Here is a 25,353-nt window from a genome sequence, read left to right as displayed (position 1 = left end):
TAGAAATATTAAAAAGTCAAAAAGCTCTTAAGTGGAAAGCTTTTACTCAGGTTGGAGCGTTACAGTGTTGGAGTGAGAGGTGTTGGGGGCCTTCCCTCCACGCCCTCACTCCCCTAAACACACAAACACACTTTATGTTTATCAGCCGGCTCTCGTGTTTGCACTGGCAGACGTTCTTGCAGGGCATCTTTTGCTGATAAGGCAATCACTTCACCTTCACGTGTCCTCCCTCCCTCTGCTAGAGGAAGCGCTTCAGGACCATGGACAGCGCCAAAAAGTAAGTTGCGTTAACAGCAGCAACTGACTGACAGCCGCACCTCCTTTGGCTTCATATCTGAGAAAAAATGAGTAAGGCGAAATCAGTCGGTCAAAAATACCTTTTGCTGCATGTTTAATTTATTTGTATTTCGAATGTGATTTCTAGAAAACGCACTCAGGGAATTCCCTGACTTCACTTCTTTTGCAAGCTCCACTTTTCAGGCAGTCTGTTCTCATCTTTCTGGAAAACAACCGAGGTTGTTGTTGTTTTTGTTTTGTTGTCCACGAGGGTGAGTTGCTGCAATTTGGTATGAATAATGGTGGTGGTGGTGGTGCGGTATGCATGGGACCTTTAAATTCACAATGTGAGCATTAATGACTATGAGACACATTGTTTTCTAGCTCACTTCTTTTTTCCATTTCCATTTTTCTCACTGCAGGATGGTACCCCCAACACACACACACACACACACACACACACACACACACACACACACACACGCGCATGCACTTAATGCATTCAAACCCAACAGATGAATCAGTCCTTGAACGAGTGCCTGCAACCACTTTTGGATGATAAACTCCAGACGGATCACAACCCCAGCAGGCAGGAGGCACGTCCGCGCTGACCGGAGAGGTGAAACACTTTTATGGATGTGACTGGAATGTTGAGTTTTGCCCAGAGAGGGAGGAGAACTTGGGCAGGGTAGAGGTGGGGGTGAGGGTGGGGGTGGGGGGCACACTGCATCACTTAAATACTGCGGCTGATGTCATTTCCTAAGCACCATAATTGGTCATCAATGACTCTTGAGGCTGTGAAGAATGGATAAATGAAAATACACACGCACACCTCTCCCTCACGCTCACTCTCTATCTCTCACTCTCTCTCTCTCTCTCTGTCTCTCACACGCACAAGCGCGCGCGCGCGCGCACACACACACACACACACACACAGATTTGACCCCATGGGAGATGTTGTACATTCAATGATCCATTGAGGGCTTAATTGCTCGGACCTCTCTCTCTCTCTCTCTCTCTCTCTCTCTCTCTCTCCCTCCCTCCCTCCCTCTCTCGCCCTCTCTGTCTCTCTGTCTCTTTCTCTGTCTCTCTCTCATATACACACGCACACCTGTGAGACAGCAGCAGCTGCTCTCACACCGACCGTCGCCTGCTTTCACCCACACGCGCCAGGTCGCACCTCTACCACCGTCCATGTGGCCCCTCCCTGGTCGGATGGGACCGACTGACTGACTGACTTGCGGGTTTAGAACTCTGTCACCGAGACTTCAGGCAGCGGGAGTGTCGGTTGGGAGATCCCTCAGCCGCCGCTGCTGCTGTGTGACCGCTCTGCGCTCAAAGGCATCATCATCTTCTTCTTCATCATCATCACCATCATCATTATCAGCAGTTTGGCATCTTTGAAGAGGCATCCCTCAGAACCAGCAGCAGCAGCAGCAGCAGTAGCAGCGGCATCAACAGCAGCAACAGCAGCGGCAGCAGCAGCAGCGGTGTTTGGACCCAGACCCGTGGGCGTCTGGGTGGCGTCCGTCTCGGCGAGCTGATAGGAGGAAGATTTGCCAAGTGCTTCACCGTCTAAAACATCTTGTCATCTTTTTTTTTTCTCTCTCTCTGTCAAGACATGGCGATGAGAAGTGAGATGTAGAGGACTGAACGTGAGGGACCGTCCATGTGGGTCTGGGCTTCAGCTGAAAACGGATCCCCGCCGTCACCCTCCTCCTCCTCCTTCTCTTCCTCCTCCTCCTCCTCCTCTTCCTCAGCAAACCAGTTGATATTTTTTTGACAGTGACAAGTGTTTTTTCCCCCCACACCAAAAAAAGCAAAGTGACGTGACACGCCGGTGACTCCGCGCACGGACTGAATGAGTCCACCTTGGGCTGCCGGACGGACTCCTGAAGAAGCGCAGGACGGATGCGAGCAGACTGAGACGCATCTTGGCCATTCGGAACCGCCTCGAACAGCGACTGGGATCGGCCGCAGCGATCGAACCGAGCGGGGCGGGAATCACAGCGGGGGATCCGCCGTCTCACGTCCAGGTAGGCGCCGTGCACGCCCGCAGTCGGCGCGTCACCTCTGGCTTTTCGCCGCGTTAGAAAGGTGATGGAGGTGATTAACGCCACCGTCGCGCCAGGGGAGGAGGCGAGGGAGGGAGGGGGAGTGGGTGAGGAGAGGGCGGGGGGAGTGAGGGGGGCGCTGCACCTGTTGTAAGCCTGTGCATCATAGCGTCCGCGCGCGTGTATATATAGGTAGCGCGCGCGCGTGTTGACACTTCTGATGAGCCGCGCTTTAAATGGCCGACCGAGCTGACGGCAGAGACGATCTCTCTATTTGCTTTGTGCATCCGAGTGTGCACAATAGAGAGAGAGAGGGGGGGGGGGGGGGGGTATAGAGAGAGAAGAGAGAGAGAGAGAGAGAGCGAGCGCGCTGCGTGGGCTTCGATGGATTTGACTGGCTGTTTACAGCTCCATCATATACGCGCGAGCCGTAAGTGCAAATTGTGGGGTGTAATTGTCCCGGCAAGCGGCCCGAGGCAGCGAAGCAGTCCCTCTCACACACACACACACACACACACACACACACACACACACACTGCGTGTGCGTCGCGTTGGGTGGCCCCTCTCCTGGTCCTGGTTCTAATTCTGGTTGTGGTTCGGATCCCCGTTGACCAGGCATTTTGCGCGCGCAAGCTGGGTGCCCGCATTTTTGGCGGGTAACACGCACGTGTGCATGTTTAAAAAAGAAATTAAAAAAAGGAATTCACCCCCCCCCCCCCAGTCTGTGTAAAGATGGAGATGTAAAAGCAGCAGATGCCAACTTGATGGGCATCGAGCGGGTCGAGTCGGACCACCTGACAGCGGATCAAGGACACGCGCATACACACACACACACACACACAGACACTTACTCTCACACTCACACACACAAACATTCTCTCTCACACACGCACTTACATACACGCACACACCTCTCACACAAGCACTTACACACACACGCACACACACACTGGTCCATAGTTCAGGTGTCCCCAAGAACGCAGATCTTGCAGACCTGAACCATGGACCAGTGTGTGTGTGTATGTGTGTGTGTGTCCTTCCTCTGCTCTCGGACCACCTGATAGCAGATGAAGGACATGCAAACACACACACACACACACACACACACACACACACACACACATACACACACTAGTCCAGTTCAGGTGTCCCCAAGATGTGTGTTGGCTGTGGGTCGATGCTCTGCCACCCCGACGGCTCTGGTTGACTGGCTGTAAGGAAGGAGGGAGGGAGGGAGCAGATGTCACAGCTGCTGCCTGTCTTTCCCCAAGGTTACGTCAGCTGCTCCCTGCAGTTGGACGCGGGGGTGTGAATTTGGCAGCAGACGGTGTAGCCCAGACAGGCATGTTTGTTTGAATCTGATTAAAGGTCAGATGTTTCCAGGGTTTTTCATTCTCGCCCGGGGACTCCAGTGAAAGGAAAGCCGCTGCTGTTAATTACCCAGAAATGTGGGAAACGGCACATTTAGCCCACTGTTTGCCGCTTCCTGCTAAAACTGACCCTTCCCTGCATGTGAAGGAGATTTAACATAAAACCCAAAGTGGCCATAGTTTGGTGTCAGAAGACAAGGAACCAGCACCTAACTGGAGGCTTCCCCACTGCCTGAGGAAAGGAAAATAGTGAGGTCTCAGTGCCCTTTGTGACATCAGAAATGGCTGATGGTCAGACTTGGGTTTTTTTGAGCACACCCTCTGTAAAGCGCAGCCATCAAGAGGAAAAACAAGGGCCTTTCCCATTTCTGTGGAGGTCATTGACTGCCTCTAAAATAACGTAATTATTAGAAAGCCTCTGTAAAGTGTATTTGCCTAATCTGGGACCTTACTGATTAGCTGCAAATCTGCTTTTATTGATCGGTGCTCGCTGCATCGTACCACAATCTTCTCGAATACTTAAAGTTTGCCGGCCGTTGTCCTTGTCAGAGCCTCACTGATCTCCTTCAAGGGAACCTCGCCGCTGCTCTCCATCTGATCAATGCTGGTCTTATGATATGACAGTTGGCAGGTATTAAGCGACTCGCTTCCCCAACTGCAGCAGACGTGAGAGATAACGGATGCTTTATATCTGAGGTGTGAAAACAGAATAAATTGCTGATTTATTGGCACCGTCACGCGGCTGCAGCCGACACATCAGAGCGCTGAGTCCCTGGACGGAGCTAAATCACACGGCTTTGCCTGTTTTTCCACAGTTAATCTGTGGCTGCAGGCAGCAACAACATGTTTCCTTTTGTTGATGTGATGGAAACCAAGCTTGGTGCTTTAATTTTTTTTTTTAAGGAATGCGGTGCTTGCATGGTGGCGCCCTTCGCTGGAATTTGAGTGGGAAGAAACACACAAACACACACACACAGACGACTCCTTTTTTCCTCTCCCCTGCTTTTGGTTGGGCTTTGGTTGCTCTTTCCCTTCATCTCATCCACTTTCTTCCTCATCTGGGTTGAAACTCGCTGTGATCACAGCGTCACAGCCTTAAACTGCAGGATCCCTGGGGCGCAGGTGACCCCGCAGTTCAAACACAGTCAGTCGGAGCGCTTTCATTTCCTCCTTTCATCCCCCTCTCATCACCTGACTGTCCGCCCGTCTGTCTGCCGTCCATCCATCTGACTCCCTGCCCACTCCTCTTCCTCTCCTGGCGGCAAGACTTATCAGATGGAGGGGTGTTTTCTTTCCATCTCCCTCTGTCTCTCTCTCTCTGTCTCTCTGTCAAAGCTTGTCCTTGTCAGCCCTCGTGTTCCTCTCCACGACAACAGCCCATGTTTTCACGAGTAGCAAAAAAAAAAAAAAAAAGGAGAGCACATGAGATCCAGAAATATATGGTAGGACAGAGAAAGAGAATGAGTGACTGACAGAGTTTGATTTAAGTGTGTGTGTGCTTGAGTGTGTGTGTGTGTGTGTGTGTGTGTGTGTGTGTGTGTGTGTGTGTGTGTGTGACTGCAGGTTGCTGCCACATGTGAGTGGTGCCTCTGACAGAGGGGGAACAAACGTGAGAGCAGATGGACAGTTAAAAACCTCTTGTCACGTTAATTGCAGATCATGTGTCTTATAGGCTGGTTCAGTAACAGGGGCCGGATTGAAGAGTTTCAATCATCCAACAGGAATTAAGCATTGCGACTTTGGTTATTTAGTTCTCAAACTTGCTCTTGTTCCAGCTGACAATATATTATTTATACATTTAAAAAAAAAAGAGAGAGAGAGCGGGCTGCCAATCCTCCCAGAAGTGTTATTTATTAATCAATTCCTTAAATGATCTCAAAGTTAGCGGCGGGAAAGGCTTCATTAACGTCGGCGGGGTGATCAATAAGAAATGAACTTGTTTTGCTTTGTTTGATGAGAAGGAGGCCGACTTGAGGTTGCGAAGCAGACTAAAGACAAAAAAAAGAAGTAATAACACAGGAAGATACACTACCAGTCAAAAGTTTGGACACACCTTTGTATGTAATTATTTATGTAATTATGCAGCAAAGAAAAGCACATTAAATAACTCTAAATATAGCTTTCCTTGAAAGGTGGCAATTTTGAAGAATTTAAATATAAAACGTGTTTGAGTTATTTTACAAATGTATTGTTTCCTACATAATTCCATGTGTGTTCATACGTAGTTTTGATGCCTTCAGTGAGAAACTGCAATGTCAACAGTCATGAGAATGAAAGACAAGACAATAAAGTGATAGAATGTGTGCAAACTTTTGACTGGTAGCGTATAATGCAGAGGGCAGACCAGCCGCGGGGGTTTTGATCTCAAAGCGGCGAGCGGCGAGTGGCTAGCGCTGGCGGCTGACGGCTAAGTGGTTCCGATATTGCGACGATCTGACGAGGCGGCCGCGTCACGCTTGGGCTAAATCAGCCTGTCAACTGTTGTCTGACAGCATTGACAAACACAATCCAACAGTTCCTCGACAAAGGGCCTGTGCCTTGTGTGTGTGTGTGTGTGTGTGTGTGTGTGTGCGCGCAACAGATGCACGGCAGACTATTCTCGGTGCTTCCAGTGTGTTTAATGTGCGACTGGATGAGAAAAGAAGCCAGCAGCAGATGGACTGAGGTCACAATTTTTTTTCCCCCACAGAGCTCAACACCTCTAACATCCTCCCACCCACCACCACCACTGCCAGCACCACCCCTGCACACACTGTTTGTAGGTCCATCTTGTGCACACATGCAGCACATGCTGCCCCGCACCCCTTCATCCGCCTCCCTCCCCACCCTGCGCTCCACACCTGCGTCTCATCGGCCCTCAACCTTTAATGCTTTGCGACCCACTGGGTTTAATTCTCAAACAACTGAAGAGGAGCGTGAGGTAGGGAGGGGTAAGGAAGGTGAGGAGGGGTGAGGAGGGGTGAGGAGGAGTAAGGAGGGAAGGGGTGAGGAGGGGTAAGGAAGGGAGGAGTGAGGAGGGGTGAGGAGGGAAGGGGTGAGGAGGGGTAAGGAGGGGAGGGGTGAGGAGGAGTGAGGAGGGAAGGGGTGAGGAAGGAAGGGGAGAGGAAGGGCGAGGTGGGGTGAGGAGGGGAGCGTAGGGGTGAGGAGGAAGGGAGGGACGGGAGGGAAGGGGTGAGGAGGAGTAAGGAGTGGAGCATAGGGCTGAGGAGGAGTGGGGTGTTGTGAGGAGGGGAACGTAGGGGTGAGGAGGAGTGAGGAGGGAAGGGGTGAGGGGGAGTAAGGAGGGAAGGGTGAGGAGGAGTAAGGAGGGGAGGGTTGAGGAGGGAAGGGCGAGGAGGGAAGGGGTGAGGAGGAGTAAGAAGGGGAGGGGTGAGGAGGGAAGGGGAGATGAAGGGCGAGGAGGGAAGGGGTGAGGAGAAGTGAGGAGGGAAAGGGTGAGGAGGAGTGAGGAGGGAAGGGGAGAGGAAGGGAGAGGAAGGGCGAGGAGGGGAGCGGTGAGGAGGAGTGAGAAGGGGAGGGGTAAGGAGAGGAGTGAGGAGGGGAGCGTAGGGGTGAAGAGGAGTGAGGAGGGAAGGGGTGAAGAGGAATAAGGAGGGGACGGGTGAGGAGGAGTGAGGAGGGGAGGAGTGAGGAGGAGTGAGGAGGGAAAAGGAGAGGAAGGGCAAGGAGGGGAGGGGTGAGAAGGAGTGAGGAGGGAAGGGGTGAGGAGGAGTGAGGAGGGAAGGGGAGAGGAGGAGTGAGGAGGAAAGGGGTGAGGAGGAGTGAGGAGGGAAGGGGAGAGGAAGGGCGAGGAGGGGAGGGGTGAGGAGGAGTGAGAAGGGAAGGGGTGAAGAGGAATAAGGAGGGAACGGGTGAGGAGGAGTGAGGAGGGAAGGGGTGAGGAGGAGTGAGGAGGGAAAAGGAGAGGAAGGGCGAGGAGGGGAGGGGTGAGGGGAGGAGTGAGGAGGGAGGGGTGAGGAGGAGGAGTGAGGAGAGGACTTCATACTTTGTCTTCCGTAAGGGAGACATCGTCACTCGTCTCCATCACTCCTGTCGGGCAGCGGCTCCCTCAGAAAACACTCTGGGGGCCTCAATCTCTTCCTCCATCTACAGCTGTTCTTTTTTTCCCCTCCCCCCTTTACCACCCCGACTCTCGTCAGTTCAGCCTGTAGCATGGGCAGTAACGTCACATGACGCCTGCTCGCCAGTTTTGTCCAAGTACCGGTGGGAGAAGCCCCATCGTGAAGAGAAAGGCCCTCATGAATTGAAAGCAGAGGGATGCTTTGATGAAACGACAGCGTTGCTGGTGGTGCTGGTGGTGCTGGTGGTGCTGGTGGTGCTGGTGGAGGGGGGGTGACTGATTCCTTGACAAGACACAGAAATCTCTCAGCGAGGGACAGGGGGAGTCAGGGGAGGGGAGGTGGGGGAGGTGGGGGAGGTGGGGGGGGTGGATCTGACAAGGGAGCAAGAACCAGAAGCAGTAATAATGAGTGACAGGATTCTGCTGCTGCTGCTTCCTCAGAGGAATTTAAAAAAGATGAAGCAAAGAGCTGCTGGCAGGGGACAGACAGCGGCGGGCCGATTGGCGGATCATCCTCAGATAGTCTGATGGTATTTACAGGAATAACGGCAAAGGGCGGCAAAGAAAGGAAACGTCTTCTTGTTGCTCCGTCGAATTATAATGTGATTACATAACGTGTCACCATGGGTGTGCCACGAGGAGACCGTCATTTCTCCCAGAGATGAGCATTAGCGGAGTGGAGCAGCAGGAGATTGTGTTCCTAAAACCAAATGGGGGGGGGAAAGGGTGGGACGTTTGTCTCACCGTCTGTTAGTACACACATCTGCGCTTGACCCGTGGGTTTCCTGCACATACACACACATTCCCAAGACATATTTTAACTGTATTGCGTGTGCGTGTGCGTGTGCGTGTGCATGCTCTGCAGGGAGAAGATGCCGTTCCACCACGTGCGGGCAGGCCTGCTCTACCCAGACAACTACCTGAGCAGCTCCCTGACGGAGGGCAACGAGGCCTTCCAGCTCACCAGCATCTCCACCGAGGAGCTGGGAGGTGAGTGTGGTGGTGGTGGTGGTGATGGTGGTGGTGGGGGGTCACAGGAGTCTCAGGGAGTTAAAGGTGAGCTGTTGGCAATTAATGTTTCCCTGCAAGAACAATGCAGCTACACAGCCACGCGGCGCCCCCCCCACCCCACCCCCCACCCCCTAACGCTCCTCCCAGAGGCAGGAGGGTTTTTTCCATTTAGCGCTTTTCCTGTCGGGGCGCAACCGGATGCACTGGTTTCCAATTATCATACGAGGGGAGGAATAAAATCGGTCACGGGGCTCCCGGGGATAAGAGGGGGTGTCGTTAGACTGGCAGTAGTGGAAGTGGCTCGACCATAAAAACGTAGCTTCCGGCAAAATGTAAAGGCTGATATAAAAAAAAAAGAAAAAAGAAGAAGAAATAAATCCTCTTGCCGCTGCTTTACACTTGATCTTCGATTTGGAAAACAATTCGAGGCTTTATTTGCTGGTCATCCAGCAGGTGCAGTGAAGTGGTTCGCACTGTCGCCTCACAGGCTGTGGGTTCGATGGCCCTGCGATGACCTGGTGTAACCCCACCTCCGCCCTTTGACAGCCGGGATGAAAACTAGCAAACCCCTGAAACCCGACCCTGAGGGCAGGAGTAGTGTGTATAGAAGATGGATGGATGGAAGAAGGGATGATTGGATAAATGAATCATCCAACAGCATCAGTGACAGCCGTCAAGCCACAGTGATTAAAGGACCAGTGCGTAAATGCATGATTATTAGGCATGAAATTGTACTGAAAACAAATACATTTGGTTTTAATTCAGTAGAAACACGTTGTGTTTTCATTTCATTTGATAAAAGGTTAAAGGTTGTCGTGCTTTCACTCGTGCTTCCGGCCTTTATCAGAGAATTTATTTTTACAGCTGGTCCCACAACAGATCCATCTTCCAGAAGTAGTACAAACTGCGGCACAACGCAAGTTGAAAGGCAACAATGCAAAAGAGAGGACAGACGGCTGAGCCTCCTCGGCTCGCTGCTGCTCATCCATTTATCCTCTCTACCTGATATAACCAGTCGTTCTTGCTTCTCTTATTCCACCACACAGGCAATTTCACCCCTCTGTGCCACTAAATTCTACCTCCATTTATGGAGCCAGTGAATGGGCTGGCATCGTCCGCAGTGGCTCTGACAGAGAGAGAAAACGAGCCGAGTTGCGGCGTAAAACGCGTAGCGCCCGGGCTGCGTTGCGTCGGCTCACCGGTGTTTCGCACGTCTCCCAAACTCTTTTTTTATGCGTGGAAGCAAATAAATGAGTCGCACAAAGGTGAACAGCAGGATGTTTGATTCCTCTGCCGTTTCCCAGTCACTGTCTAGATTATTGAGACTTGTTTACCATCCATCCACGGTATGAGTCGTGTTTTTCATCTCACTCTGCCTAATAAAGTCTGAACCCAAAGTACCTTTTGAAGTGCAAACTCCAAAATTATTCACTTGCATTGTAATTACCAGTGAGGATCCAAGGTTTTTATTTAGGACTGCTGGTGTTTCTGTTTACCATAAGACACATTTAAAGAGTTTTATTATTGTCTTTTTAATTACTTTGATGCAAGTACATTTATTATTAATAACGCCCAGGGCTGCAAAACCAAATAAATACAGACCCTGGCTCGGGCTGATGCGGAATAATGCATCTCATGCAGAGTTGGAGCGCTAGTTTTTCAGGCTGAAGAATCATAAAGACTGAGGTGTGTGTCTTCTCTCCTGACACACAGTCCTGAATGGAGGAGACCGTGTTACGCAACCTGTAACACGTGTTACATGTTGTGTTCGATGTGCTGCGGGGAGAAAAAAAAAAGACCCACAGATTGCGGTATGTGTATTTCTGACACAACTGCCTTTGTTGGGGGGAAAAAAAGAGGGGCCGTCGTTAATCCTTCCACCGAGCGCGGAAGGAGAGCGTCCCACTGAGCTTGGGAGCGAGTCCGTTTGTTTGTGTTTATACATGTGGCCTATTGTCGTTTGCTCGGATGAGCTTTGGTACGAGGCACTTTGTTCCATAAATCTTTTAATCCGACGTCCCCAATGTGCCACTACACTCATCTCGGTTCACGAGAGCAGTTACTTTGGTGCACTGTAGCCGCGACAGCCGCTGGAACTTCTCACCACCATTAAAGGGCCTTTTTACACTGCGGATAGCATTACAAAGAAATGGCGCCCGAATGAGAATTCAGTCGGCTGAAAAGGGTTTCGATGAAAACTCTTCACACCAGTTGGCACACTAACGGGACTCTGCTAAAGTGTCTCTGCCACTCATGGTGGAGTTGAAAGGTTTGGAGATATTTCAGGTGGTCGGTGGTTCAGGTTGTGGCGTCTGCGCTCGTGTTAGCGACTCACGTGAGGCATGATGGCAGCAACAGGTACAACTGACTCGCAGTACTTTAATTGTGGATAGCGAAGTCAGCCAGTGGGGACCGATTCGATCGAATAGCCTGAGTGTGTTGATTCTGAATGATTGAGCAATCTAGTGTTATTGTCAAGACCGCGCCAACCGAGACCAAGACATTATCAAGACTATAAGAGACTATAGTAGAGTAAGACTAAGAGTATAGAGACCAAGATAAGACCAAGATATTTTGGGTTTGAGACCAAGACTTTAAATATCTAAGAAAAAAAATTATAACAAAACAGAAAAAAATACCAGTATCTTTTTTAAATTCCAGTTTGTTTCTAAATCGAATAGCAACATTTATTTTTAGCAAGGTATTTTTTTATAAGTTTCTTAAACATTTTATTTTGAAGCATTTGAAAAAAAACAAAAAACTTTGCTTCACAAAATTAAAAAACAAATTAACTAGGAGTAAGGGGGTGTGTCACTCTGAGTATCACAAACAGAATGTAAGGCGGCACCTGGATTCTTTTCTGTTATTATCTGTCATTGCTGTATTGGCTGAGTCTCAACCGGTCTTGATCAAAAACCCAGAGTTTGCCCAGTGCGAGACAAGACAGGATAAAAAAAATGCATCAGAGTCCGAGGCCGAGACCCTTAAAAAGTGGTCTTGAGACCAAGACCAATCTCGAGTGCTACAACACTAGAGAGCAATCAATCAAACAACAACAACACATCCCGGGCCCAGTTTGGCTCCTCTGCAATCTGGAGGAGCTTTTACAGAAACTCAATATGGCCTCCAAAACTCCAGGCATTATGATGAAGCATTATCTGGGCCCTGTCAGCCCCCATCCACAACATCCAACGGGACTGTTTGATGTGGACAAAATATCCGTGGTATTTGCTGCCGGCATTGGGAGGGGGAAAAAAAGAAAAAAACTTCCTAATCCCACTTCAGAGAGATGCTAAAGGTTCTTCGAGGATCTTCTGCTTGGCGCAGATGGGAGGCTAGTTAATCACCCTTGCGTTGATTCGCTACTATCCTTTTCTCCGCTTTTTGAGGTGTTTCATCAATCACCGCAAGAGCATGTACAGTCCTGGGGGGAGCACGCGCGCGCGCACACACACACACACTCTGGCGCACAAGCACACAAAGGTTTTTGCGCGGCAATACATCACAGGCTGGCTCATTCGTAACCCATCGGAAACGCACTTCTTGCCGTCGAGCTGCATACAAATACAGCCGGCTTTGTTTGGGGTGACTTGGCGCTCCCCGCAGTCCCACTTCCTTTACGGCGACATCTCACTTCATTTAAGGGAAGTGAGGAACAGCCTCACACTAGGGGGGCCGGACCCGGCGGTCGACTCCAGTTATCTGCCGCAGGAAGAGGGGGCGGCGGCTGTTGGGTGACCGCCGTCCCGGGCGGGTCGGCGGCGACAGAACTTTGGCTCTCAACGCCGCTGACGAGCAGCAAGACAGACACCGGCGGCCGAGCCGGACTTGAATTACACAGAGGATGGGAAAGGATGTCAGGACAAGAATATTAATGGAATGCAGCGAGAGGAAGAGTGATGAACTTCATGTAATATTCATCGTTTAAGTTGCAAAGGGGGAAAAAGATTAGTCTGGGGGAAATTGTGATTTTTAGACTCTATCAAGTGGCGTCCTGTCACTCCTCTCATTGCTTCGACTCTTAGAGTCCTCTCAGAGAAGGACTGTTGGCTTGAACAATTTAAATAAAAAAGAGCAGCTACTCGACTAACAAGGTACTTTCAGGCAAAGAATGTAAATGCTGTTAAAAAAGTCCCTTCTGACAAGTACATTCAAAGGCAATATGAAAACTGCTTTATAAAACTGGTTTATTAAAGTGGTGACGGTGATCCACTCACTAACTGTGGGCCAGTTTTTTATATGTTAATATAATGATCACTTGTAGGGTGCCTCAAGGTTCAATCCTCGGTCCCAAATAATAACATACAAAAATAATAATAATAATAATAATAATAATAATAATAATAATAATAATAATAATAATAATAATAATAATAACTTTAATATTATGAATAAATTATGTGTAAAAGTGTAAATTTTTCCTTTGCTTTGTGAGCTCTAGACACTCAATGCAGCTTTAAATGAATTCACAACATATCCCTTTGTCATACAGTTTTAAGCTACTTATTATGCAACCTCCTTGATTAGCAACCGGCCGAGATCTCACAGAAGAATCAGAGTGGCCGCCTGAGAAAAGATGTGGGGATTAGACACTCACAAAGGTTCTGCTGTTCCCCTTGCCCTCTCTCTCTTTCTCTTTTATTTTTTTGTTTTCCAGCTCAATAAATTCGATCGTCGCCATCTCGACCCAGTGCCTCGCCTCGACCCGCTGGGCTCGTGACAACTGATCAGCGGGTAATTAGACAGAGATTGACCGTGCGATGCCTTAAGGCAGAGCCTCGGAGGGGTTGTGTGAGTGTGTGCCACGTGAAGAGATAGAGGTCTGCCCTGGCGTGTGTTTACTTACAGCTTCAAGTTGGTTGGAAGCCTCCCGCGTGGGTGGAGGGAGTCGGAAACGCACTCAGCAAGCAGTGCCGGTGACTGTGCCGAGCCAAGGGACTGCAAAAGGTCCCTGGAGGGGTTCGTAAAATACACTAAGTGAGGAAAAAAGGAAAGAGCCGCATAGTCAGTGAGGGGGAGTGGAGGCGGAAGAGGAGTGGGATCACCCTCACCTTGATCTCGCCTGAGAGGAGACTCAGCCGGTAATGAGGGAGCCTGCTATCAGCGGTGGGGAAGCACCTTCCAGCAGCGTCGACCTGCTGAAATCCCTTAATCAGTCATTTCATCTTTCTGCGACACCATCAGCCTGGGATTGTACTATTTTTTTCCCCTCCTTCCAGATTGACGATGCAATTAAACAACCGAGGCGATGTGAGACATGCCGTGTTGTCCCAAAGCCTCTTATTAAACTCTCTCATGGTTACAACTCATAAAAGGTCCTCGGCTCTAAACAGGAAGTAGGTCGCGATCTTGTTTTGTTAAAGACGGCGGCAGTGTGCTCAGATTAGATCCAGGGTGTTTTTCTTTCATCTGCAACCACCGTGGACCCTTCATCTTGGTGCAACCAGCTGTGAAACACAACTGTGACGCTGCTGACCTTTTTCATTTGCCTGTTGTAACAAATAGGCGCTTATTTACACATTGAGCAGCATTATCATTCAGTCGTGTTTCTGGATCCTCTGGAGGGTGCTGTATTTTTTTTGTCACCACAAACTGCAGAGCAAATTTTTTTGGGCTGTTTGGCTGCTTGACTCAACTCCTCCATATTTTCTAGCTTGCTGCAGACTCTGCATTTTACTGAATCTGAAGAACTGGGGGGTTCTTAGGATGTGCACTTGATGCAAACAGTCATTTATTAATCAGTTGTTAAAAATTAAAATATCACCTTTAAACTGCATCAAGGCGGGGAGGGTGACGGTGTGTCAGAGATGAACAAAGTCAGGATGCACACTGCTCGTGTCAGTGTCAAAGTCTCACATTCCATCAATTGTTAACCACCAACCCCAAAACTCCTCCCAGAGAGGTTTAGTCCTGTGCTTGGCGACATCACGCTATTCCTCCTCTGCATTTAACAACAACCCTGAGACCCATTGTGCAGCGATGAAGATGGGAGAGGATGCAACGAGAGAAAATTTAAGCGAATGAACGTTTTTCTCTGAAGTGCCAAGGCATTCTAATGAGGCATCTTCAACATAACAACTCAAGCAAAAAGCAGAAGATCAGCGGCCAAACAGAGGAAGATGCAAGGAGACTTTTTTTGTTTGTTTGCTTGTTTTGCCTGCTGGGGTGAGTGACTGACCTTTAAGGACTGGAAAACAGTATAAAGGAAAAGTGAGTCATTCATATTTAATATCATACCTGCTGGGCCTGTCACAAACTGGCCAGAAAAATCCACAAATCAGCGACAAACAAAGACAAAGAGCCGCTCGTGTGTGACTTCGGGAAAAGGAGTGTCCAGACCAATTAGGCCCTGTTTACTCAAAGCCAGGTTTCACTGGAAATGGTAAAATTCTCTCTCATCTAGGCTTTCTGTCATAACGAAGGTGACGTTTTAACAGGCCCCACACATCTTTGAAACTGGATTCCAGAGTGGGAAAGTTTACTGTTCCAGTTAGTCAAATTTTTAAATATTTTTGATTCTTATTTTTTTGGGGGGGACGGGGGGGGGGCAACGATGTCATAGCCTCGCTGTGCTAGCTTATGCGTATGCTGCTGGTCTTCTTCTCCAGTCCCACAGAAGTATTGGCATAAGTACTGCAGCGGTTTGAGTCGTTTTCAGTGGTTCCATTTTTTGGAGGCAACTTTGTCTGTCCCAGATCCTTTTCTTGAAAGCGGTTCACAAAATGGTCAGTTTCAAAACCTAAAAACTGTGTGTGCAACGTGGTTCTTAGTGCGGGGAACGACAATCTTTGACGGCGGGGCAGACTGAGCAAGATGTGTTGTTGTGCTCTCGTGCAGAGATCCGTGAGGCGTTCCGTGTGCTGGACCGCGACGGCAATGGATTCATCTCCAAGCAGGAGCTGGGCATGGCCATGCGCTCCCTGGGTTACATGCCCAGTGAGGTGGAGCTCGCCATCATCATGCAGCGGCTGGACATGGACGGTGAGGACACACACACACACACACACACACACACACACACACACACACAGTGATACCCATCTCAAGGGCGAGTGTGTTTTCCTCCCAAACAGCCGGACCTCGAAGGTTCTCTCCGTATGACTGAGTCGAGCTTTGTGGCCACCTGCCTCCAAAGTGTTTTGGAGCTGCCTCTGACGCGGCACGTGCACACTTGTTGATGGCACATTCCTCCGTGCACGATAAGTGGAGAAACCCGTGCACTCCTGCTCACTTAATCTCCCGCTCTGCTTGTAAATTCACACACAGGAGGCGCAATTACTCCCCCCGACAAGCAGCTCGCTCCCTCTTACTGCTCCTTATCTGCCTGCTCCCGATTCAGCCGCTCGCGGCAGATAGCAAAGGTCAGAGCCAAGGCTTTATTGCTTCCATGAGCAGTCCGGCCAACCGAGAGGCAGCAGGTGCCATTTGTTCTCTGGAAAACAAAAAAAGAAATCATTTTACCCGAGGCTCCGATCGCTCTGCAGCAATTAAAAGGGATCTCAGGAACAATTAGTTTGACTGTGTGACTGTGACAGGTGTTTGACAAACTGCAGGTTCTTGCAGATATTTGTTAGGTCCTTAAATCCCCCTTCAATGACCCTTAATCCATGGATTTGCTGCAGGCTAATCCAGGTTTAAGGGATGGTATACAGTAGATGTACAGATAATCAAAGTATGAAAAAGGCACTCGCTGACGCATAATGTTGGACATTAAAGGTGTGAGCATTATCATTTTACAGTTGCATGACACTACACAAGCAGTATGGATACATCGATCTATCCATCTATTTTTTCAAGGGTATCCGTGCATGGCCGCCATTGACTTCCCACGTATCGGCGCTGACTGGAATTCTTTCACTGTGTAAAACTCCAGCGAGGTACCCCTTCTGACGCAGCTCCGAAACGTTCAGAATCCATCGTCTGCCTCCAATTTGCCACCTATAATTACAAACCACGGGGGGAATACGCAACAAGGCCCTAATCTGATGGAAACATTAATTTTGGGCCCGCCGTGCCGCGTAATAGGTCTGAGGATGTGAGTCACTCTCTATCTAGCAGAGATGTTCGCCAAGCATTATTCCACGGGAAGCTGCCTGTTGATTGTTATCTCTGACGACGCACAGCGGTGGAATATGTAATGGGCAGAACAGGTTTCTCCTCCTCTGAATCTCAATTTGCGCCACGTTTTCCAAAACGCCACAAGCAGACGCTTCTATTGTAGAGGCGAACGCAAATGATTGGGGACTGTTTGTTTTTTTTATTACACGGTTGAGGGCACATCCATCTGTTGCTCCATCTCCTCCATTGTAGCCAAGAAAGTCAAACTTTGGCAAACAAAATGCATTATTTAGCTGCACACTGCAAGCTGGCGTCAGCTTTTCTATCGTCTCACAGTCTCTCTTCTTGAATTTCTGTGTGTGATTTGTGTGAGCGTGTGTGTGTGTGTGTGTGTGTGTGTGTGTGTGTGTGTGTGTGTGTGTGTGTGTGTGTGTCGGATCCCAGGGGACGGCCAGGTGGACTTTGAGGAGTTCATGACGATACTGGGGCCCAAGCTGCTGTCATCCGACAACAGGGAAGGCTTCCTGGGCAACACCATCGACAACATCTTCTGGCAGGTGAGAGTCAAAGCCGGAGTGTGTTTCGCTTTCCGGCCTGCGTCCTTCTTTCCTCTCGCTCCCCGCTCTCGCTGCGTCTCGGTGCTCATCCTTAAGCACAGACCTAGTTTCTGCAGGGACTCTGCACAGGCACAAACCTACTTATAACCACATTCTCACTCCCCCCCCCCAGCATCTTCTGCTCCCCAACAAAAACAGAGACTCTCTTTTTAGCCTTGAAGCGACACAAAGGAAACTGGGGATCCTGCCGAGCATTAGGGGTGTTTTTATGCGTCCAGGTGGTTGTTTGTTGCATGGAGGCATTAACATCGTAAAATAGAATTCAGGGATGTCCTCCTATCGGTGGTCTGAGTCTGAGCGGGTGTCCAAAATGAGACTTGGCTGTGATTGTTTTGCCGACAAAAAAGTGCTTATCTCAGGATTGTCTCTTAGGTAAGACAATCACAAAGAGTGTTTTTGGGGGAATTTGAGGATGGTCGGTTGAGCAGGATGGCAGCTCTCAGGAAGCTGTGAAGCCTGACTTTCCTCGACTGAAATGACTCACGGAAATGAGGAAGCCTGTTGTCGTGTCTTTTCCATGGTGCACACTTTTGTGGAATTTTACCAAAGAGAATAAATACACGGAAATAATCGCATCGCCAACAATCGCAAATTCACACCGCGGGATCGGCACCATGGACAATATTGATATCGATTAGCTCTCCCAAAACGGCAGGCGAGCGATAACCAGCTGTGAGGGTTTTGGAAGTGTTTTCAGTTTCAGGAGTGTGTAGGGAGATAGGGAGAATATAAAGGGGGAGAAAAAGCCACAAAGTAGGTACGTGAGGCCGTGATTCATGAAGGTCGGAGACGGCGTGCGTCTCGGGGGGGGATTTAAAATTTTCTCCCTCTTCACAAAGAGAGATGAGGCATAAGGAGGGGGAGTGAGACGGGGAAGAGTGGAGGGAGAGAACGAAGAAGCGCATCAACAAACGAGGAGCAGGAGAAAAGCGGGGAGCAAAATAATAGGAAAAGATGGGGGTGGGGGGGGTTAGGGGGGCGGAGTCTCGGAGGACCCTGAATGGAACGACTTGTGCGTGTCTGTTTATATTTCACTGGACCCACTGGAAGGCAGAGCGAGGGTGGAGGGAGGGAGGAGAAAATGGGCAGTAGTTGTGTTGAAGAGAGGAAGAGGAGAGCGAAGAAGGCGAGCGCCACGGTGGGCCTCAGCGCTCTGTCCACCGCGTGCAGATGGAGCACGGCCACGCTGAGACGTTGCACTGATTGACTTCAGAGTGGAGTTCAGAGTGTGATCACATCCCTCCTCCCCCTGTGTGAACGTATCCGTGTGTGTGTGTGTGTGTGTGAGAGATGAACACATTTGTGTGCGTCCTCGTGAGCGCCTAGAACCTTTCAGAGTGGTGAAACGTCTGCTGACAAACAGAAAAAAAAATAGATTTGATAAGAGAGAAAATGCACTCTTTCAAGGTAAATGCTCCGGCGGTGCTTGGAGATTGCATCTTTCAAAAAAAAAAAAAATCGATATTTTAAATAAAGTTTAAAAGTCTTGAAGAATGTACAGGCAGGTATGAGCTCTGCAGCTCTGCCCTGCAAAATGTCAATGCATTGATTTTGGAAGTCTAAAGTCTAAAACATTTCCCGCTGACACGTGCACACCATGAAAACGCTGGTGTGCATGCGCAGACCTACATTGGCAAATGTGCCGTGGTTTGTTTCTCTGCTAGATTAATCACTGCGATTTGGCGCATTTTTGAGAGTGCGGCGCAGCAATTGAAACTGTTTAACCACAGAGTCTCATTACGTCACGTCTAATTGTGACCCATTCTGATTCTGTGGACCCACGTCATCTATTATTCATGGCTGTAGCCTCTGCTGCTTCAGTTAAAAATAACCGATCTTACCTGCAGGCTTTAAGGGCTCAGAGGACCCTGGATGCAACAAATAAACAGTACAGGCGGGAAAATCTCAAGTGCAAATATTTTGATGCAATCCAGCAGCAGAAAATGCAACTGCAGAAGCCAAGAGGCTATGCAGTGTTTTTGGCAGGTCTAAATACTTCAAACCAAAAAAAAACTACTTCATGGACTCCCTGTGGACACAGAGTGGAGGGATCACAGCGGTGGCTTGCAGCACTCAGAGGGGATGGAGTGGGAGGTCACCAAGCAACGTGTCCGTGACATTTAACGGCCGAAAATACACTTAGTAGAAGAACAAACATAATACAAAGTGCAAAGACGGAAAAAAAAACAAGCTGTCGGTGCTTCAACATGAATTAAATATGTTCGATTGGAGCTTGACCAGATGTAAAATTTCAGAGACGAAATCGCTGAAATCTCAGCAACCCCAGTGTCTGGCAAGGCTGATGTGTGCGTGTGTCCTCCAGGGACCGGTCAGGAGGAGAACAGTCACTCCTAACAGGTTGTGGCTCCTCTGTGGTTGTCCCCTCCCCTCAGACCGGCAGACAGGAACATTGTACATTCTCCACGCTGCTGCGCCGAGCTGTCATGTCCACCGTCCCCAGGCTGCGCAGCTCCGCCGAGTTGTTCCTCCATTTCCGAGCATCCGTTCCAGGCACAGACAGTTTTTGGAAAGGAGGCCGGCAGAAATCGGAAACCCTCAGACCGCAGCCACTTGCTCTCCCCTCCAGAGCAGCGCAGCAAGGTTGCATGAGTCAGAGCGGTTCTAGTGTGTGAGACACACACTTAGACTAAATCCCCCTCACATCATGAGGACCCGCAGCTTTAGATTGGTGTGCATCGTGTGGCTCTTTTTTTCAGAAGCCATCTATTTATTTTTCAAATCAATTTTCTCTCCGCAGCAACACATAATTTCAATTTCTTGAATATAATCTTTGATTGTTTATTGTATGATAATCATGCGGAGCCATGAGCAGATGACCGCTATGATCTTGAGGCGCTGAAATCAACAACCAATCAGCCGGCTGGCGTTCTGCACACGCTTCTGGATAATTATCTCACAAAAACCAAACATCCTCTGTTACGCTGTGATAACACGTTAAATTAATTTGTCGTCACGAGCAAATCTCTTTTTTTCATCTATATTTGGTTGTTGGGAGAAAAAAACCCACACACAGCTGTTCTCAGCTCCCGCACATTAAAGATTTAACAAGCGAGAAAACGTTTGCTCGTGTCACCACCACTTTCACCTCAGAGTCAGACTTCTCATCTGCAGGCATGTTCCTATAATTGCAGTGCAAATCACCCGAAGAGACCAGGCGAGAGGTTGGAATGGATGTAAATCACGACAGAGTGGCTTAATAGCCAAGTGCAGCTTTTGTACATGTACTTATTTAGGGAATGTATTTGCACGTGTGTATGAGTTTGTTTTGTTTTTTGAGTTTGTATGTCTGTTTGTAAAAAAAAATAGTTGTTGCCAAATATCCCAAATATCAACGACACTTGTTTTGTAACATTGCTGTAAATGTGGCTGATTTGCCATTTGTGTGTAATTGTTTTAGCCTTTAAAATATGGTTTCTAATGAGTATCGGTAAACGGCTTAACATTTGGGGGAAATTAATTAGGTTTCCTGCAAACGTTTATCTAACGCTGTCTAAAGAACAAGAGATAGCAGATAATTAAAGAACCTAATGTTTGCAGACGGGTTTAAACGCTGTAATTTGATTTAATTAGGGTCATTCAACGTTTTTAACGACAGTATAGCCACCTCTACAACTTGGCTTTTGCTTTTTTTTTTCCTCATATGAATGGATTAAACAGGGCGAAATTAGAGGAAGTAAAAATGCATAATATCCTCTTGCTTCTGTTTTGCCTGATCAGACGACTGGAGCTGTATGTGGTTGGCAAGGAGAGTATTTATAGTTGCCTGGAAACAGCAGCCATGCAGCTTTAGACCAGGGGCTTGTTGTCAGTAGGACACCTGGAGCCATGTGACTAAACTTTAACACCATAATGTAAACAGGAAATCAGGAAGCCTGAAGTCCAATTATTGCAGCAGAGAACCGCTGTTATGTTACTTGGGGGTGCAGTGAAGTGCAGTGTGTGTGTGTGTGTGTGTGTGTGTGTGTGTGTGTGTGTGTGTCCTCAGGGGGAGGAAGGATGTGTTGGATTTTGGAGGGGTATGCTGGGAATACAACAAGAACCGCTGATTGGTCCGAGCCTCGTTACTCATTTTGAAGCGATTGCGCGGCGGCCGCGAATACAACCAGCTACAACAAGAAAGCCATTGTGCTTGTGTTTCACTTTTCATTTTTAATTGATACATCCATTAAAGCCGCTGCATTTGCATATATTTATTAGCCTATATACATGCTTGCACACGTGTCTGCATACTGATTCAGACAGCCAAAAATAGCGCCGTGGTGCATCGGAGAGTAAGCTGTCATTTCATTTGTCACTCTTTTTTTTTTTTTTTTTCTTTTATTTGAACACTTACTACACCTTTACATTTGGGAAATCAGTCCATGCCTTTCCATGAAACCAAGCGCTTCTAAATATAACACCTTATTCTCAGGTTGTGAACCTAACTGCTGTAGTTGTGGACCAGATTTTTCCCTGTGTGTGTGTGTGTGTGTGTGTGTGTGTGTGTGTGTGTGTGTGTGTGTGCGTGTGCGTGTGTGTGTGTGTGTGCGTGTGCGTGCGCATGTGTGCTTGCGTGTACATTGATCGCCCTGCGCCTCTGCCTGCAGTTTGATATGCAGCAGCTGTCTCTGGATGAGCTGAAGCAGGTGCTGTTCCACGCCTTCCGGGATCACCTGACAATGAAGGACATTGAGAACATCATCATCACCGAGGAGGAGAGCCTCAACGAAACGTCGGGGAACTGTCCTGAGTATGAGGGAGGTGAGTACTGCGCTGGGGTGGGGGGAGAAAAAAAACAAGGAAATGAGGTCGCTTAATGTAATATTTTCTGTCGTCATTTCGTTATTTTGTCTTCAAGTGGAAGATGTCGCAGATCTAGAATGGGACCTGTGGATGTTGAAATAGTTCTCATAATCATCAAAGCTTTTACCATGGACTCCTTTATTCACATCTACAAATAATAAAAGGCATCTGTCTCTAATATTTAGAGGGACGATGCTATGAATCGGTCCAATAACTGTCTCAGCCCGGCCATTCCAGTCATACCACCTGCTACCTCTAGGGGTTAAACGACCTGGGTTTGTTTTTTGTGTTTTTTGCTTTTCTTCAGGCAGTTTAGAGGATGTGGCAAAAAATTGCTCACAAATGATTACATTGTCACACCTGTCACACATTTGTAGCCAATTTGGAGATACTTCACATCTTCTCAGCTCCTTAAAGTTTTCGGTATACCAGCCATTTATCTCGCTGCTGTTTCGACCAGAGTGCAAGAGAGACCAAAAGAAAAAACTTTGAAAAATTGGAGAGCACAAATCACAAACAAAGCACAAAGGTCATTTTTTCTCTTCTGTGGGACGTCGGTCCAAATTAAGAGGCTCCGGGGGCAGAAAGAAAGAACCACAAAGTCGTGATACAACCAAGGGTCAGAAGGGGACGAAAGTGAAGAAGGATCAAATGTACTTAAAGAAGTTTTAACGATTGTGCCTGGCCCGCAGCCTCGCTGAGTCCTTAAAAAGTAAAACCCCAGTGGCGAGGGGTCAGCGAGGGACGGTGGAAGGCTAAAGAAGGGATCAAGGAAGTGCTGGCGTGGCACTCTTTTTCTCCCAATGCCTGGAGTGACAAGGAGGAGGAGAGTGCGACACGCAAAAGGGAGCAGGGACAGTCGTAAGCTGTAGCGAAAGAAGAGGGCAGGCAGGAGAAGAGAGGAGTGGGGAGCCACACGTCCTCTCCTGTCAAGAACCAAACAAAGTTCCGGCCTGCTCCCTGTCCTCCACTCCCGCTCCAGTGGGATTTTGATGCCCTTTTACCGTCCCTTCCGGATCCATGAGCTGCGACTCAAGTTAGCGATATCACAGTGTGATTCTTACGCTCTGAGACGAGCAGCTGGAAGCGAGGCAACTTTGGGCCGCTGTTGGGTTTTTGCGAGAGCGCAGCCGTCCGCACGACTGTTTGTCTCTTCCAGGAGCAAAGGAACCTTTCATCTCTGGGCAGAGCGAGAATTTTCCCTCACTTTGATTCTGTTTGTGTGTGCGACTTCTGTGCCTGCTGACTTTAAGGAGTCAAGTGGAGTGTCTACCTGTCCCAAAATGGAACAGACAGTGTTTCTTTTTTCACTTTGCAGAAAAGTGAGGGAATTTGTGTTTGGTCTATAATTTCTTTCTTCTTTGTTCTAACTCATTCCCCTCGTCTTGTCTCCTCTACGGCCCCCAGTCCACCCTAAGAAGAAGAATCGACAGACGTGCGTCAGGAAAAGCCTGATCTGCGCCTTTGCCATGGCTTTCATCATCAGTGTCATGCTGATCGCAGCCAATCAGATGCTGCGGAACGGCATGGAGTAACCACTTGCACTGTGAGCATGGGGAGTGGACAGAACAGCCATGACCTCACATCCTGTACCTGCAGCCAAAGCTGGACCGGCCACAACCCAAGCACTTCGAGAATTAGCGCTGTGCTTTTAATTTGGTGATCATTTTCCTTTATCTTTTCTTTTCTTTTCTTTTGTTCTTTTCTTTTCTTTTCTGTCCATTTTGGAAGTACCTCATAGTTGCAGGCATAATTAGCAGAGGAGAGATGATATATTTGTTTTTCTTCAAAGATGTCGCCATGTGGAGTTAGTGGGATGACTGTGGGTCGGGTGGGGTCGGGGGAACAAACCTCTTTTTATATCAATTGTAAAAATTAGAGTATAATGAGTTTTATTTTGGTTGTTTTCAAGACTGGGGTCGCCATTTAAAACTTGTGTTTCTAATTAATGCAGATGTATATCAGGTGCTTTGAGCCATTCCGAATTTCCAAAACAAACACAAACAAAAAAACAACAACAGCAGGTTGTTCTGGACAACCTGGAGAGTAGACGGTGACCGTGAGCAAATGTGGCCACCGGTATTTAAATGTACAGTGACGTCTCTTGCAGCGTCACGCAGCCACTTGTCAACATTCCATCTGCCTCCAGACGTCGACGTCCAGGGCTCCTGCCCGCTGCTCGCTCCATGGGTATCTGAAATTGAGCACAATTCAGTTCTCAGCGAGGGACCACCTGTGAATCACAACTCCCCCTTTCCCTCTTCTCCCTTCTCCTACTTAGCACCAATTGGTCGTTTGGTGGGTTGGTTGGTTGGTTGATGTGTCTCCGGAGAAGCCTGGACGACATCCAATCACCAACGTTGTAAATAGAGTTTCGATGGACCTTGCGACCATCATGAGAGCGGTTATGATATTTTTATAGCTTGTTGGGGGAAATTAAACGCACTGACACACTGCCCCGGCGTGGTAAATAGCAACCACACAGAAACCACCACGCCCCCGTATGTGCACTGCCGTCGCAGCCATCGCACCAGTGACTCCCCACCGAGAAAACTCACTGTATATACACGACTGCATAGCATCGGTGACGCACCTCCTAACAGCTGGATGTATAAAAGGGTAGAAACTAGTGAGATCAAATCAGGGGTACACAACACTGTTGCCACAGCTGTTTTCTTGGAAAGGGTTGCATCCCAGTGGTGAACAGGAGAACTGCAGCTGCAGCACCTGAACAGCCATGTTTACATGGCATGACAAACAACACTGCAGACTTTTCAAGCTGCAGCCTGCATCACAAGGGGAGCAACTCGCCACTTTGTTTGTGTGTATTGTTTTTTTTCTCTCCTACAACCCAAGATGCGTTGTTGCAACAGTGGTAGTACATCTCAGGACCAGGGTCCAGAGCGGAGGGTCATTTTTGCTGTACCTGTAGATAGTTTCCCAAGGTTATGGATATGTTTTATGGTCCGGAACTGCCAGCACTGAGGGTTGCTTTTTTTTTCTTTCTTTTTTTTAACGTTGTAGGAAGGAGAGTTAGAAGTGAAGAAGGAACCTTGCAGGAGTTCACAATCACGCTCCTCTACTTTTATATTGGAGCCATAGTT

At 48.6% G+C, this 25,353-nt stretch overlaps 1 protein-coding gene across 1 annotated transcript; it reads left to right on the top strand.

Annotated features, from left to right (window-relative positions):
* The first annotated feature begins 1,736 nt into the window (after nucleotides 1-1,736).
* caln2 (calneuron 2) lies at nucleotides 1,737-24,243 on the top strand. The gene is made up of 6 exons (XM_076031265.1): nucleotides 1,737-2,312; nucleotides 8,626-8,750; nucleotides 15,609-15,752; nucleotides 17,274-17,386; nucleotides 22,054-22,207; nucleotides 23,657-24,243. The coding sequence occupies exons 2-6, from the start codon at nucleotides 8,633-8,635 to the stop codon at nucleotides 23,782-23,784; spliced, it is 657 nt and encodes a 218-aa protein (XP_075887380.1). The 5' UTR covers nucleotides 1,737-2,312; nucleotides 8,626-8,632; the 3' UTR covers nucleotides 23,785-24,243.
* Nucleotides 24,244-25,353: the final 1,110 nt, after the last annotated feature.

The sequence above is a fragment of the Nelusetta ayraudi genome, unplaced genomic scaffold, assembly GCF_046127955.1.
Source record: "Nelusetta ayraudi isolate G7.1 ecotype Tasmania unplaced genomic scaffold, CSIRO-AGI_Nayr_v1 ptg000033l, whole genome shotgun sequence".
NCBI lineage: Eukaryota > Metazoa > Chordata > Actinopteri > Tetraodontiformes > Monacanthidae > Nelusetta > Nelusetta ayraudi.
This window is presented reverse-complemented; position numbering and strand designations above follow the sequence as displayed.

Excerpts from the sequence above, each read along its gene's own strand:
- caln2 (XM_076031265.1), top strand. The coding sequence starts at position 8,633 with ATGCCGTTCCACCACGTGCGGGCAGGCCTGCTCTACCCAGACAACTAC. Across the intron at positions 8,751-15,608 it reads CTCCACCGAGGAGCTGGGAG|AGATCCGTGAGGCGTTCCGT; the intron begins GTGAGTGTGGTG and ends GCTCTCGTGCAG. Across the intron at positions 15,753-17,273 it reads GCAGCGGCTGGACATGGACG|GGGACGGCCAGGTGGACTTT; the intron begins GTGAGGACACAC and ends GTCGGATCCCAG.